Here is a 15,783-nt window from a genome sequence, read left to right as displayed (position 1 = left end):
CCCTGCAGCAACTTGACCTGAGGTACTGACTCCATACAGCTGGAGTTGCATATCGTAGATCAACACAGCCCTGTAACGTAGACATGACCTAAGGAGAAGTAGCAGCACAAAACAAGGGGATAATGGAGATCATTCAGGAAGTATGAGTGTACATGTTGAAGTTCTGTTACAGGAATCATTGCACCTGCAAAGTTTTTCCTGGTCAAGGCAATCAGTTCTACCTGCTCATACAGGTGTCAAACATATGTTATACCTCCTCATTCCTCATATAAAGAAATCTCAGTAAAGACACCCAGAAATTTTAGATGTAGGTTTTGACCACAAAAAATGTTTTGAGCTAACCTAGGATTTTCTTCCTTTCCTTTTGGCTTTCACACAACATTAATCCTTTATTTTTTTGTGTGTGTTGTTTTTTTTTTTCAAATAATTGGCTTTATTCCTGGTTTTTGAAAAACATTAGCTGTGATATATTCCTTTTGCTTGAAAACATACTATGGGGGGCAGTATTTACTGATTCCTAAAATATAACTGATTTTCAAGAATAAAGCCCCCTCTTCAGAAGATATCTTAAATTCTGAAAACATAAGCTTGGGCTTTTTAAGGTACACGGAGGCTTTGTAATTAAATCCTCATTACATTAACTATTCCCTACTAAGTTTGAAATTGTCACCAAAACATCAAAGTTTATACACAATACAGTAATCCCAGCATCACAACTGTTAGTGCAAATCAAATACAATATTGTACCACAATATAATTTCAGGTAAGTACATATACTCCAAGTTTGCATAACATGGAGTAATGAGTTTAATGAAATGCTGATGGTTTTAAAGTTGAAGCTGCCATCAGGGAATACTATCTTGTAGGTGCTGGTGTATGTAATGCTCGATGTTATTATTCTCAAGGCCATGAGAGATATTAACCTATATTATTCAGCAGGGGTCTGGATTTGTGTGGATACAGGCACCAACAACCTCTAACTCTCTCCCCTCCAGCTTTCATGGTACTTATCCATTCACTGGAAAAGGTGCCTGCTTAGCAGAGCAGTAAAGACCAACTTTCCTTTCTTCCCCTTTCAAGTTCTTTACACTCATTCACCTCTACTTTAAAGGGATGATGTTTTTTTTCCCTTCTGAAAAACGTACGCATACGTCTACACCAGAAGCCTCTGTCAACAGAGGTCACTGTCAAAAAGGATTTCCCAGCAAAATTTGTCGACAGATAGCATCTCCACAAAAAAGCAAATCAAAAGTGCAATCCACTCTATCGACAAAGAGCACCCAGACTGTCCCACCCTCTCTTGACAGAATGGCCAACTGGAAGCTCTGCAAATAGGGCTACCTAGTGAACCAGAAGCTCTGCCTGTCTACAAGAGGGCCCCAGAGCATCTACCAAGCTGTTTTGTCGACAGGAGACGGTTGAGAGAGGCATTATACCTGAATAGGGAGAGGTGTAACAATGCCAGCAGATGTGCCAGGTTTTGTTGACACAGACTGTCAACAAAGCCCAGTTTGCGTGTGGACGCTCAGTGTTGTTCTGGTTTTTTTCCTGACAAAAGCCCAGTTTTGCCGGAAATTTCTCTTGTGTAGACGTAGCCTACATGTTTAAAACTGTGTTAGTTTGAAGAGCCAGTGAATGGAAAAAAGGTGAAGCAGGCTGAAGCTTAAGGAGCAGCAGACCACTGGCTGCAGACTGGGGGCTTACTAGATCTTCACATATCAGTGGCAGAGTTGGGAACAGAAGCCAAGTTGCCCGACTCCCATTCCTGTACCTTAGCTATTGCAGAATACAGCCTCCAGTGCTTTTTATTTTGTTAAAAAGCAAGGAAGGATAAACAAAAGAAATAATAGTAGGATCTAGCCTGCAGTCTTACCAATGGAAAACTAAAAATCTGTTTCAAATAGCCATTCAATTCTAAAATTCTGAAAACTTCTGTACACACCTTGGAACAGTAGTGGGCAACCTGCAGGCCCTCGGAATTCTATGTGTGGCCCCCGACACATTTTTACTGTTGCCCATGTGCAGCTTGCCAGAGTCCACTGGTTTACAGCTACATATGTTTTTTCCTAGCAGTATTGTTAAAGTGACATGTATGTAAAGCAAGGGCACATGCAGTGTGATGTGTGCAGACTGCACGCAACACTCATTTAGAGCTGTAATTTCCTTCTGCATCTAATCGGTACGCCCTGCAAATTCTAAGGCACACAAACACAGCTAGTAAAACTACCTTATCCCCAGAGTCTGTATCAATTACAGCAATCTTGTGGCCCCATAAGAGATAGGAGGGCCACTCCTGCAGCCCACTCACTAGCCTAGGTTGCCTATCATTGCCTTAGAATAAAGATAGTCTATCCTTAAAATGCGCACATACTGTGGTACAAAGAGTCCATACACAACCCAAACGGCAAAAAATGAAAACGTTATGCAACTTACATATCAATTTACAAAATTAAATTTTATTATAATATGTAGGTGAAAAACCATATGACAAAAATTCAATAAATGGAATTGGGCCCACATAAATTAGTGAACTAAAATCGTTTGAGACACTTATGAAATCTGATATTCCTTGTCCTCAGATTATGTAGTTAATATAGCATACAGTGTAAAAGGAAATGGAAGAAAAATGTCACTTTTTCTACTCATCTAGCTATAGGTATGAGTGGGTTGGTTTCAGCAAATTTGCAAAGGAGAGGTATATCAAGTTATACTTTTAACTAGCAAATTGAAATTTAGTACTTTAATTCAGTGTATATACAGACATTCAGTAGAACAGCTGATATGCAAGATGATTTCAGGGATTTCTGGTGGGGTAAGACCCTGACCCCATTTTTCTCTAAAGGAATCTGACATCCTTGATTTCTTCCTTTTCTCACCTCCCTGTGCTACTTTTTCAAGAACAACAAACAACTAGTACTGGCATCATAACATCACAGATGATTAGATGGTATAATTTAAGAAGAACAATTCACAAATAGACAGTTTAAGTCTGTTCAATATCACCAAACCACTGGCTGGCATTCAGTAAAAAAAACACCTTGAAACTTTATCACAGAGGTATAGCTCACTGGATTTTCTATTACTCTGTCTACACAAAAAATGGAGATCTGACAGAGCCTTCCAGCAGAAATAAATTCAAATGACAAAATATAGTGTAGAGTCTTGCAAACAAAAGAACTGCACTGTTAAATTAATTCTTATTTAAACTTTCTACTCTACACTTGCTATAGAAGTTAATCATTTTATACAATCTGAAATAAGACTTGCCATAATTTTGAATATTTCAATAGTTTGAATTAGGAAGCCAAATTTAAATGTATTACAGTATTTTCCAGTACATGATACATAGCAAATATTCAATGTAGTCAGTGGCAACAAAATAAACAGTAAACAAATCCAGCCTCACTTAAAATCTTGTCATTTTGGGCAACCAGCATGAAAGATAGTATTCCAGAAGTGTGTAGTTTAAAAATTTAATTCAAGTTTTCTAAATATTTCAGTGCTAGCATAGATATTGGTTTAACCATCTCATATATGAATCAGAAATATGACAAACCAGTAAATTTCAATGAGCATGTCTGCTATTGTGTTAATCTACATATGTACTGGTACAGCTGTTCTGTAAATGCTTTTGATGAAAATTTTTCCATTACTCTCGCTCTTCCAGATGTTCCCATTGCCTTCTTTAAAGCAGGGTCTCTCACAAACTTTTCCATGGCTTGAGAAAATTGTGATGGAAGAGGATCACACAAAAATCCTGTAACATTATTTATAACAGATTCCAAAGGACCACCTGAATTAACTGCTATGACTGGACATCTCATGTACATAGCCTCCAAAGGTACTATGCCAAAGTGTTCATTGCTTGGTGTATAAAGCACACATAGAGCATTATTTAAAAGAGAAATTTTTTGTTCATCTGAAAAAGACCTAACAAAAGTGACTTGCTCATTAATATTAAGCTTGGTCACCATATTCTTCAGCTCTTCGTAATGTTCCACGTTTTCCAAAACTCTTTCATCATAACCACCAGCCAAAACTAGATGAACTTCGTTCCACTCTTGAGCATCAAGCCTTCCACGGAGATCACACAATGCCTCCAGAGCTAAAGCTAGGTTCTTTTTCCTTTCAAATCTATTGATCGAAAGAAATAAGTATTTTTTCCCCTGGGGAATTATACTCGCCATATCTGCGGTCACCATTGTTTCAAAGGTACTGACACTCAATGAAGGATATAGGACATCTGGTTTAATGTGATTCAAGGATTTAAATGTATTCTTGAAGACATTTGCTGTAAATTTGCTGTTCACAACAATGCAATCTGCCATGCCAGTAGTATACTCTTCCAGCCAGTCTAGTGGAGCTCTATAGATGCGCTTCAGAAAAGATTCTCTCTTGGTCAGAAGCTGATCAGGAAAGTGGCAGTAAAACAAAACCTTCTTAGGCGTTCTGGCTAGTCGGAGAATTGGGATACAAGCAGACACCTAGACAAATCAAGGGGTGGGAGAAAATATGAGAGAAAAGTATTGTTTATTTAATACTAGTTTCAACAATAAGATCCAGTCAAATATACTAGACCTACAGATTCAAAACTAGAATTTTAAATGAGAGAGAAAGGTGGTTGTTGGGTCAATTTAACTCAACTTCTCTTCCCCATCACCGCCCGACTGACGCAAGTACCATGCGGTTGCGCATATGTCCCCTGTCTCTGGAAGGAGCAGTGAGCCAAGGGCCAGGCTCCTCCCCATCTCCTTCCCCAGCACAGCACATGCCTGAGGGACTGGCCCCACCGGCACAGGCCAGGCCAGGCTCCATCCTGGGCACCTGTCCCTGGATAGCTCCGGCAGGAACACCACCGGCGCCGCCCCAGGGGCCAAGTGAACCCTTCCCTCGCCGCCCGCCGCCGGCTCCGATCAGCGGGCCGCTGTCTCCGGGCAGGCTCGGGCCGCAGCAAGCGGGTGACAACCCCCGCCCCGCCAGCGCCTCGCGCGCAGCCCGGCACGTGCGGCGCGGCCCCGCCCGGCCCCAGCCCCTCCCCCCGCACCTGATCACACACGAACACGTCGATCTCCTCCCCGCTCAGCAGCAGCACGTACAGCGCCACGTAGGCCATGCGCAGCGCGGCGCAGAGCGCGTGGCCCCACCCGCAGAGGCTGCGCGGCAGCCAGTCCCCCGCGCTGCGCACCGCCAGGCCGCGCGTCTCCGAGAAGCAGCGCGCGGGGTCGTAGTGCGCGGTCCAGATCTGCACGCGGCAGCCGCGCGCCCGCAGCGCCAGCGCCGCATCCACTACCAGCCGCTCAGCGCCGCCTAAGCCCAGGTCAGGGTGCAGGAATAGCACGGACGGGCCCGCGCCCGGGCAGCCTGCCATGCTGGCGCGTGCGCACACTTCCGTCTCGCGGCCGCCGGGCTGGAGGCGGAGTCCGCCCGAAGGCGAAGAACCGATGCTGAGCTTGCCCACGTGTCAGCTGCGGAGAACGCATGCGCAGCGCCGCCCTCGCTATGCTTCCACCTAGGGACACCTCAGCTTTAGTCCTCATAGGGGTCCTGGCGCTGCCTGCTGTCTTAGTGCGCGCAACCTGCAGTGTTTCCATTTCAAGCGGGATCCGGGTAGAGAAAGGAGTCAGAACGATCGCAGCTGGAGACCTGGGCTGAGATACATGCTCCAGAGACAGTCCCCTGAGAAGGGGCTGGAGTCAGGCAGTGTTGGAGTCAACCGCAGGGCCCTGGTAGGAGTAGGAGAGGAGAGGAGAGGGCCGAGGGGCGGGGCAGGCGGAAAGTCTCTGCGTCGGCAGCAGCAACAGAAGCGAATTTTGGAGACGGGAGCGTTCTGAGACCCGCGTCGCTGCCATGGTGAGAGAGCGAGACCCCCATTCCTTCCTGTTCCGTCCCCACCGGGGCTCGTGCCGCTCCTGTCTCACGTGCTCTCCCTTTCTCTCCGCAGCCCGGCCCGAACCCCAGCGGAACAAACGTCGGCGCCTCCGGACGGTCCCCCAGCAAAGCGGTGGCCCCTCGAGCCGCGGGCTCCACTGTCCGGCAAAGGTACCGCTGCGCCGCCCCCTCGAGTCCCGGGCCGGCGGGGTCGGACCGAGCTCGGGGCTGGCCCGTCCGCTGGGGAGACCTGACTGGGCACCGCTACTCGTGGCGGCGGGTGGCAACTAGCTTCTCTCTTTTCCTGTAGCTGAGGGCAGCGAGGCAAGCCTGGCAGCCCAGCGCTGCAGCCCTCAAAGCTTGTCTGCACGCTTTTAGTAGCAAATCCCCGTTTTCCCGGGGGCGGATGGCCACACTGCAAAGCTTCAGAGGGGCAGCTGTGTTAGTCTGCATCCGCAGAAACAATGGGAAGTCCCGTGGTGCCTTATGGGCTAACAGATACTTTGGAGCATAAGCTTTTGTGGGCAAAGACCTAGTTTGTGCACCTGCTGCAGGTGTCTGAAAAAGTTAGTCTTTGCTCATGAAACCTTATTCTCCAATAAACATGTTAGTCCTTAAGCAGTCAGTAGGATTTCTCGTTGTTGTTAATGCAAAGCCTGTTGTTCTGGAATATCAGCATTTAACTTGAAATAGTAACTCTGCCAAAATGGAGGATTTCTGCCAATCCGCCTCCCCACCTTTCAGTTTTGAAATTGATTCAAGTGTGTATTAAGCAGAGGTCAGTATGACCTATTTGGCCTCAAGGGAGGCATCTCATGTGTGCTTTTATTTCAGAATTGAGCATTCTAGTGGGAGTGCTCAATTTCAGAATGTTCTTGCATCATAAATGCTCTTTTCAGAAATAATTTATTTTGACGTAATTTTGGAATAAATTATTTCTGAAAAACACTTCAATCTAGACATGGTATCAGTCTGGGAGTGCCGCAGACAGGTTGCATGGGGGTGAGGGAGTGGTTAAATAAATCTATAGGAAGGGTGGTGACTGGGTGCTCAGTTGAGGCCTAAAGCAGGTCAGAGGTTGATTCTTGTGTCTTTCCCTCAAAGGAAAAATGCCAGCTGTGGGACTAGGACAGCAGGCCGTACCACATCCGCTGGCACCGGCGGCATGTGGCGATTCTACACAGAGGACTCCCCTGGGCTCAAAGTGTAAGTCAAAGAAGCAGTAAGAGAGTGACAGAGTTGTTTTATGTCTATATGCTGTACTCTAGGCCCCATGAGCTAGTTATTCTGGCCTGCACGTTATGCAGCAAGAATGTGAAAAAACCACAGTTGCTTACATAGGCCAGAAAGAATGCCTTGAGGAGGCTTGGTTATGAAAATGTGAAATGTGGGTAAATGCTGAAGTTGAACACAATCCAGTCAAGGTGAATGCTTGAATTGTTTTTGTGAAGGTCCCAAATCTGCAGATATATACATGTTTTGAATACGGTAAACAGTCCTACAGAAATCCAGATGGATTACTCTCAGTAGAAGAATAAAGCATATGTTTAAGTGAGTGCAGGATTGAGATCTACGGCTTTATTATTTACAGTTGAATGAATAATGAATTGAAGAGCACTTTAACACACTGATATTAAAAGGTTAACATTTTAGCCTTAGATCACACATGCTGCACGAGTTTATTTTGCCATTTCGGGTTTTCTCCCTGTTTTTATCTTTGCCTTCTGTTCTAGGGAATGAGAACTTAGGTGTGTTTACCCAGCCTTTTTACCCATCTTCAGCATGTGCCTTCTCAGCTACCTTAATTTGGAAATCAAAAAGAGAGGCAAGTACTGGACCTGGCTGTCAAAGAAAGAAGTTTCAGAACAAGCAAGAAAAGCAATCTGAAATGAAACAGCCATTCGTACAGCTGTTAAAATATCTCATTTATAAACCATGTTCTCCTCTACACCTATCTATGGATTTCTTATTTCTGCAGATTTTTCTGACTCTTCAAGAATTTTCATCCCTTTGAAAAAAGTGATAGATCCCATCTTCAGAGGGTTCTCTCCTTTCATCCTTGTCCAGGATAGGCTGATGGACAAATAAAGCCAAGAATTAGAGAGAGACAGCCTATTTCCATGGAGTCATATTGAAACAGAAGGCAATATATGTAGACTATATTTCAGAACAATTAGTAAAATCTCTTCTTTACTGATGTTTAGTACTCCTCCTTGAAAGTGATCGTAATTAGCAAGGTATTAAGTTCTTCCACAAAGATTAAGCACTTTGGAGTCTTTGGTTTTGCATATGTTTATGGAGGGATAGCTTATATAAGATCTGTCACGTGCGGATTCAGAAAAAGGAGTCCGTAACAAAACAGTCTACTAAAGGATGTCCAGTTTGCCTGACACTAAATACTAATGTACTTTCCTCAAAGCAGTGGTCTGCAACCTCTCTTTAACTTTGTAATTATAGTGTCAGAAATAAAAGTTTAAAAAAAAAATCCTGATTATTTTCAATAAATAGAGAACGTTTAAAATCCGAAAAATGAACAACTCATATCTAAATAGCAAACTTTGATCTTGAAACGTTGGGTAACTCTCCCTAGCATCCTCCAGAGAGAGAAGGTTTGGGGTGGAAGTCAGAAAGGCAGTGGTACAAACAGACACGTGAAGAAATAGAATATGTAAAAAGTTTGTGAACGTCCTGCAGTAATGTGTTACAAATCATTGTGTGTGTGCTGTTTTTAAAATGGGAGTTACAAAAAGTATGCTTTGATGTTATTTGTTAAGGACCATCTCATATTCATATACATTGCAGCTCTTGAATTATGGAGTTTTTTTTACTGAATTGGGAAAAAATGGGTTGTCTTATTTTGTCTTCTAAGTCTAGCTTTTGGGGCGGGGGGGAGGGGAACTAATTTTTCGTACCAAGATGTCAATATAGTAAAGTTCCTTACTCACCAGATAGATTTGAAATGTAAAACAATCTTCGTGCTTCATATATATTGACACAATTGTTTGTAAATGAAGATGGGTCAGTTTTGTTACAATTTTTTTGGGTTGTTTGTCATACAGGTTATGCCCTTCTGGTACCTCAGTGATTCCAGATGAGGATTTTGCCAAACTAGGGCTGGTGAATGCCCTCTGGTCCCTGGGAGCCTCCACTGTGCTGCTGCAGTGGGCTCTCTGGCCCTGTCTCCGCACAGGCCTGCCAGAGGACACTGGTGCTCCAGCTCCAGCCCCTCATGGGGCTGCCTGGGGATGCTGGCTCCAGATGTGGCCCACTGTCCACTGTGGGGCTGCCAGGAGGTCAGCTTGGGTTGCCCTCCTGCCCCAGCCCTCTGGTCTAGGACCATCCCTGGTCCTGCTTGATGCGAGATGTTGCCAGACCAAGGAATGCCAGTTTTCAGAAATGCAACCTGTATTTCCCTGGGTTTTTCCGTCAAAAGCCCAGTTTTGCTGGAAAAAACTTTGCATGTAGATATAGTCTTAATATGGTAGGTAGCAGTTCCAAGAAAATGCTGCTTATTTCTCTTAATCTGAAAGGATTAATTTGTACTACTAAAACCTGAATTCCACTAAAGTATTAACACCTTTTCACTAAATGACACAATCCCGATCATTCTAATTTGATGAGAGTTTTGGGAGGGTAGCAGGAGAAAACTTTGCTGTTAAATGCCTCAGTCAATGGTTAGTTCTAGCAAAGCTTTAGAACAAGCTCTCTTTCTGTATTGCAGAGAGTGTGACTTTTTTTCTTTTTTTTCTCTAGTGGTCCTGTTCCAGTGTTGGTGATGAGTCTCCTTTTCATTGCTTCTGTATTTATGTTGCACATCTGGGGCAAGTACACTCGCTCATAGACTCAACCAGCATCCATTTGTCTGCCAGCTTAAAACCTACATCTTGGACCAAACATACGGAGGATCTTTCGCTGCGCACAGAGGGTATTTGGAAAGCTTCCTGTATGGCTGTGGAGGAGTCTCTTGTTGCTTTTATTTAGTGTTGCATGAACTGTTAATTTTTGCCTGTTTTGTGCAGGATTTGAAGCCTTTCTATCACAGGTCATTGTGTGTTTGGCTATAGATTTTCAAATTACAGGTCTTGAAATAAAATTTGTATATGTAAATTGGAGCAGTGTATTTTCTGTTCCTCTCCTCGCCCCTGAGCCACAACACAGCACTGTCTTGAAGTATTCTAGAGGTTTCTGAATAGTTTGGAGTAAACAGTGTTATAACAATAGTTCAAAATTAAATTTTACATACTGTACGATCGTGCATTGAAAATAAAATATTACATCTGTGAATTGCTTTTGGAACAAAGATTTGAGAGACATGAAAACATTTGACATAACACACATGAATGCCCTCGGTCAGTAGAACCTAGTGTTAAGCGTGCCGGTAGTTTTATTATGGCGTTCTACAGCAAGGATCGTGTAGTCAGCCAGCTTTGGACCATTAAACTGGTTTTCCCATCGCTTCTTTCCCCCAAATGCATGTATATGGATGCTACAGTTACTCATACAGCACATCATAAACTCTTGAATGAGGACTTATTCCCTTATCTGTGCCCCTCAATGTTGGATAGAGTGATTTTAGTTCAGTGCCCTTGATGAGGCTCCTTTTGAACTTGCCTAGCCAGGAGCACTTAACAATGATTGAAACAGAGCCTAAACATGTGCTTTGTTTTTTTCTTTTTAAATTATGCCTTTTTATCTGTCACCACTTCTTTTACTTGATTGTTGAACAATGGTGGCAATTTTCGATTCTCCCTCTGTTTTATATAATTTGGGGTATACATTTAAGATGAACCTCTATGATGATGTGTTTGAAAAGTTCCACGTTCTGAAATTAAATTCCACAGTGTTGGGCTGCTGTGGCATTTTCTCACCACAGGGATGTTAAATTTTATTACATTATGGTCACTATTTCAAAACAGTCCAAGTATATTTATTCCTGGGGCCAGATCCTGTACTCCACTTAGAACTATGTCAAAACTGCCTCTCCTCTTGTGGGTTCCAGAACCAGCTGCTCTACAAAGCAGTCATTTAAAGTATCAAGAAACTTTATCTCTGCATCCCATTCTGAGGTGACGTACCTAGTTGAAATCCCCCACTGTTGAAGTTTTTATTTGGATTGCCTCTTCAATCTCCCTTCATAGTCACTATCACTATTGTGGTCAGGTGCTTGGTAAGATATTGATAATATATCCCAACTATTATATTCTTCTTATTACAGCATGAAATTACTATCCATAGAGATTCTGTAGAACATTTGGATTAAGATTTTTACTTCATTTGATTCTACATTTTCTTTCATGTACAGTGCCACTTCCCCACCAGCATGACCTGTTGTGTTCTGTATTTTGTACGTTGGTATGACTGCCCATTGATTGTCCTCGTACCACCAAATTTCTCTGTGTTATATCAGTATTCTCCTTTAATACAAGGTGTTCTAGTTAATCCATCTTATTACTTAGATTTCTAGCATTTGTGTATAAGCACTTTAAAAATTGTTGCTATTTAGCTGTCTGCCATTTCCTTATGTGTTAAAATGCATAAAAACAGTCAAATGAAAAAGAGTGCCATTTAATCACCTTGTATCCTGTCCTCCTTGGTAGAACATGGAGAATCTCTGTATAATGACCCTCTCCTAAGAGATGTTTCTGTCTGAGCCATGTGCTTCTGTACACTTCTTGGCTTGCCTCCAGCCCTTAGTTTACAAGCTGTTCTACAGCCTTTTGAATGTTAAGTGCCATTAATCTGGTTCTATTTTGGTTCAGGGGGAGCCTATCTTTCCTGTATAGGCTGCCCCTTTCCCAGAAGTTTCCACAGGTCCTAATAAATCTAGACCCTCCTCCCTACATCATCATCTCATCCACCCACTGAGACCCCACAGTTCTGCCTTTCTACCTGGCTTTGTGTGTGTAAGTGGAAGCATTTCAGAGAATGCTACCGTGCAGGTCCTAGATTTTAATCTCTTTCCTAGCAGCCTAAATTTGGCATCTAGAACCTCTTTCCTATCCACCCTCTCTCTTCAGTACCATGACCACCAAGCTACCTGGTAAGTTATTAGTGGGCTTTATATTGCCCTGGCTTTCCTGATAGCCCTGCGCCCTGGTTAAGGCTTGATGAATTAACAAAAAGTTAGGTTAGCGTGATTGACCCTTGTTTAGAAGGGATCATTATCTATTAGATGGGCTGAAACAAAGCTGACAGGCTAAGAGTTGTAATATTTCAACCACTGTTCCCTAATGTTGTATTGCCCACATTTCAATACTGTTTTAGAGACCTCCATCAAAGCATGCAATGTTTTTTCCAGTGTTATGCAAACTATGTTTTCTGCTACCTTTCAGTTTGAAAGATCCATTCTCTAGCAAAAAGACTATGAAAATGTCTTCATGGGCAGTTGAGCTACAAAACTTTTGTTGTTCGGAGGTGCTATCTGCCCTCCCTACCCCAACAGACTAAAGTTTTGCTGCAGGAAAAGACAGCCTGAACAGCATATTGTCAGCAACAGTGATCTACTGTTGAGAACATGGATGCCAATCAGCGGATGGAAGTATTTGTTAGCAAAAGTGCTGACAAACAGTGGTCGCACTGCCACACTCTTAGTAACATGAGTGTGCTGCTAGAATCTGTGTAGTGTACATAAAGCCCACCAGTCCATCAAAGAAAGCATACCTGGTATCTCAAAATTCCCTTTATAGCTCCACACAGCTTGGGATGTAGAGACTGGATTTCCATCTCTGGAGGAAAAAGAGAGAAACAAATATGAGCAGTGTCAATGTTGATTAAGCTATGTCAGTCCTGTGGGGTTTGAGGGAGGAAGTAAGCTGCTGCAGATAGCCACTGCTACACCCCACTCCTTCCTCCTGCCCTTACGTAGCCCAAACCCTGTGTAGCTCATATGGGCCGTGTCTTCGAAATGGCCATGCAAATAGCCATTTCGAAGTTTACTAATGAAGCGCTGAAATACATGTTCAGTGCCTCATTAGCATGCGGGCGGCCGCAGCACTTCGAAATTGACGCGGCTCCCTGCCGTGCGGCTCATCCCGTCGGGGCTCCTTTTCGAAAGGACCCCGCCTACTTCGAAGTCCCCTTATTCCTGTGACCAGGAATGCGTCAATTTCGAAGTGCTGCAGCCACCCACATGCTAATGAGGCACTGAATATGTATTTTTGCACTTCATTAGTAAACTTCAAAATGGCCATTTGCATGGCCATTTCGAAGTTTGGGGCTAGTGTAGACGTAGCCATGGTGTGATTTTATGGAGCCAGAGAAGTGTCAGCAGGTCAATGTCATGGAGGTGCTGCTGTTTATTGCTGTGCCATGTTTTCATCACCCCTATCAAAATAGGGATAGGAAATTACAGTACTTGTGTTCTCTATTCTATCTCTCTCATTACCAACGGCCCTAGGAGTCTTTAAAGTTTCAAATTTGAAATCTGAGGATAGGACAGAGCATCTCAGCTTTCCATTATCTCCAGTTTCTTGCAGCTAAATTATGAGGAATATTGTTTCTTTAGTATTTTATAAAACATTGGGGAGTGCACAGTGAAGCTGGGATTAAACAGCTACCTCTTGCATTTATATATTCTAAATGTTCCAGGTGTTTCAGTTTTTCCTGGGGTGAGTTTTTTATGGTCTTGTTTAAACTTTTGGGTGGGAGGAATAACTAACCTATTCCCAAATTTTTCCCGCTTAGAAATTATTTTTTTAAAATATGTGTATTAGGAATCTGAAATTTAGATGCAATTATTTAATTCCTTATATATGAAATCTCTTTATTTTCTAACTTGTCAGCAATGGATTACTACAGGTGCTCCAGGAAATTCTCACATTTTCACCATGGTGTGAATCAGAAATTACAACTTCCCTGAAGTACACAGCACCTTAACAAAGAAAAAGAATATTCCTATGGACCTGCACGTGCGTCATTGTTGAAAACTCAACATTGTAATGTATCCCCTTACTTTACATCTCTAATGTAAATACATGTCACTATATGGTTCCAAAAATCTAACCCAAATAGGAGGGGTTCTGAGACATTTTAGCTGAATAAAAATTAATAAACCTTGACATTGCCTTGCAAGTGACATGATGCTTTTCAAGCCCTAGAAGCATCTGGTCTGTCCTTTCCAGAGATAAACCAAGCTGACAGCTTACTGATTCTCTGGAAGTCTTACCTTGTGTAGAGCCTGAGTTGTGTAATCTGACATAGCACCATCAAATTCAGCCCTTAAAACTATTAGGTTTGTTGTATTACTTAGGTTTTAATGGGCTTGTCTACACTTGCCCAAAACTTTGAAGGGGGCATGGTAATCAGGGCCATGGGAGATTATTAATGAAGTGCAGCACTTCATTAGGCTAATTTTCCCCCAGCTACTTCAAAGTCCCATTGCTCCTCAAAAGTGCATGCTGAAGTTTGACTCTTTGAAGTTGCCACAGAAGAAAATTAACCTAATGAAGTGCTGCGTATTCATCGCAGCACCTTATTAGTAATCTGCTTGTGGCCCTGATTACCATGCCCCCTTCGAAGCTGGGTGCAAGGGTAGACCCATCCAATGTGACCGAAAGATGTCCAACACAGAGAGTAAGCTAGGAAGATTTATTTTAATGGACTGATTCCTTCTTGGCTTTTTGGCATGGGCTCCTTTTGTGGCGGTAAGAATGCACAACAGTGCAGGGTGGCATCTGAGGCTATTGGGGCATTTGAGATATGGAGCTGTAGAACTGGGAGGTTAGGTAAAAAGTTGTTTGATCATTCCCTCTCTTAGGAAGTAAGAGTATTCTAGGTAAGTCAATCAGAACATCAACCAATGGTAGCAAAATATTAACAAAACATTTAATAACCTAGAGAATATTTGTAGAGTATGAAAATTTTTTAAATAGGCATCTAACTTCAGAGAGTTTTGTTGTGAGGCACAATTATGTGCTCATCACTGCCCCCAAAAAGGTTTTAATTCCATAGAATTATTTTACTGAGTTATTTATATAGGTAAGAACAGTTTGTAGAAGCTGGGTCACAACAACCTGTCCAGCACTTTTTTAAGTAAGGTGCACCTAAACATGATAAAAATCAGCAAACACTCCCAGAAACTGGAAAATCAGAGGCTGTGTCTACACTTGCATTCCTCTTTCGAAAGAGGTATACCAATGAGGGAAATTGAAAATGCAAATGAGGTATACATGTGCATATCTGACACCTCATTTGCATATTCTTATTTCGAAATAGCTTCTTTCGAAAGAAGAAAACCAATGTAGACACTGCTGTTTGGAAAGTAAACCCCATCCGCGAAAGAATCCGTCTTCCCTTTTTTTATGGGAAGAGAGATTCTTTCAGAGATGGGGTTTACTTTCGAAAGAGCGGCATCTACACTGGTTTTCTTCTTTCGTAAGAAGCTATTTCGAAATAAGAATATTCAAATGAGGTGTCAGATATGCACATGTATACCTCATTTGCATTTTTGATTTACCTCATTTGCATACCTCTTTTGAAAGAGGAATGCAAGTGTAGACACAGCCAGACTGTTGATCCTGTGTCAACAAATAGACTGCGTTGGATAATCTTTTCATCATGTTTGTTATTGTTGAAATTGCTGCATGAAAGACAGTGACTCAAGAACATGAATTCATTAGCTAAAGAAATCTGCTTCATACTGAGACAGTTCTTTGTTTGAAACCAACAAGATTTTTTTTTAAATCTTTTTTTATCACGTCAGACTGGGAGTTTACCCTCCAACAAGAAACTGTCAGCTCTTTTCATTGTCTCTTGTACCTTCCATGGTATGGTAACATATCTGAGCCTATCAGACAGTAACACAGCCTACCACATGAATTACTTAAGATCCTTCACAGTATGTTCCTTCAGTGTTATGTTGTCTTTACCAAATATACAATCTCGTCTTCTTTAGGAATGAAAATGTGGGCAGCTGGA

The 15,783-nt window shown here is 42.5% G+C and overlaps 2 protein-coding genes across 2 annotated transcripts; one reads left to right on the top strand and one right to left on the bottom strand.

Annotated features, from left to right (window-relative positions):
* Positions 1-2,354: 2,354 nt before the first annotated feature.
* ALG2 (ALG2 alpha-1,3/1,6-mannosyltransferase) lies at positions 2,355-5,376 on the bottom strand. The gene is made up of 2 exons (XM_074987966.1): positions 5,045-5,376; positions 2,355-4,484 (listed from the first exon to the last, which is right to left on the bottom strand). Exons 1-2 carry the CDS (start codon positions 5,366-5,368, stop codon positions 3,582-3,584), a joined length of 1,227 nt encoding a protein of 408 aa, XP_074844067.1. The 5' UTR covers positions 5,369-5,376; the 3' UTR covers positions 2,355-3,581.
* A 327-nt stretch (positions 5,377-5,703) lies between these two features.
* Positions 5,704-9,975, top strand: SEC61B (SEC61 translocon subunit beta). The gene is made up of 4 exons (XM_074987967.1): positions 5,704-5,850; positions 5,942-6,039; positions 6,973-7,074; positions 9,622-9,975. Exons 1-4 carry the CDS (start codon positions 5,848-5,850, stop codon positions 9,707-9,709), a joined length of 291 nt encoding a protein of 96 aa, XP_074844068.1. The 5' UTR covers positions 5,704-5,847; the 3' UTR covers positions 9,710-9,975.
* Positions 9,976-15,783: the final 5,808 nt, after the last annotated feature.

The sequence above is a fragment of the Carettochelys insculpta genome, chromosome 2 (genome assembly GCF_033958435.1).
Source record: "Carettochelys insculpta isolate YL-2023 chromosome 2, ASM3395843v1, whole genome shotgun sequence".
Classification (NCBI taxonomy): Eukaryota; Metazoa; Chordata; order Testudines; family Carettochelyidae; genus Carettochelys; species Carettochelys insculpta.
This window is presented reverse-complemented; position numbering and strand designations above follow the sequence as displayed.

Excerpts from the sequence above, each read along its gene's own strand:
- ALG2 (XM_074987966.1), bottom strand. The coding sequence starts at position 5,368 with ATGGCAGGCTGCCCGGGCGCGGGCCCGTCCGTGCTATTCCTGCACCCT. Across the intron at positions 4,485-5,044 it reads ACGTGTTCGTGTGTGATCAG|GTGTCTGCTTGTATCCCAAT; the intron begins GTGCGGGGGGAG and ends TGATTTGTCTAG.
- SEC61B (XM_074987967.1), top strand. Across the intron at positions 6,040-6,972 it reads GGCTCCACTGTCCGGCAAAG|GAAAAATGCCAGCTGTGGGA; the intron begins GTACCGCTGCGC and ends TTTCCCTCAAAG. Across the intron at positions 7,075-9,621 it reads GACTCCCCTGGGCTCAAAGT|TGGTCCTGTTCCAGTGTTGG; the intron begins GTAAGTCAAAGA and ends TTTTTTCTCTAG.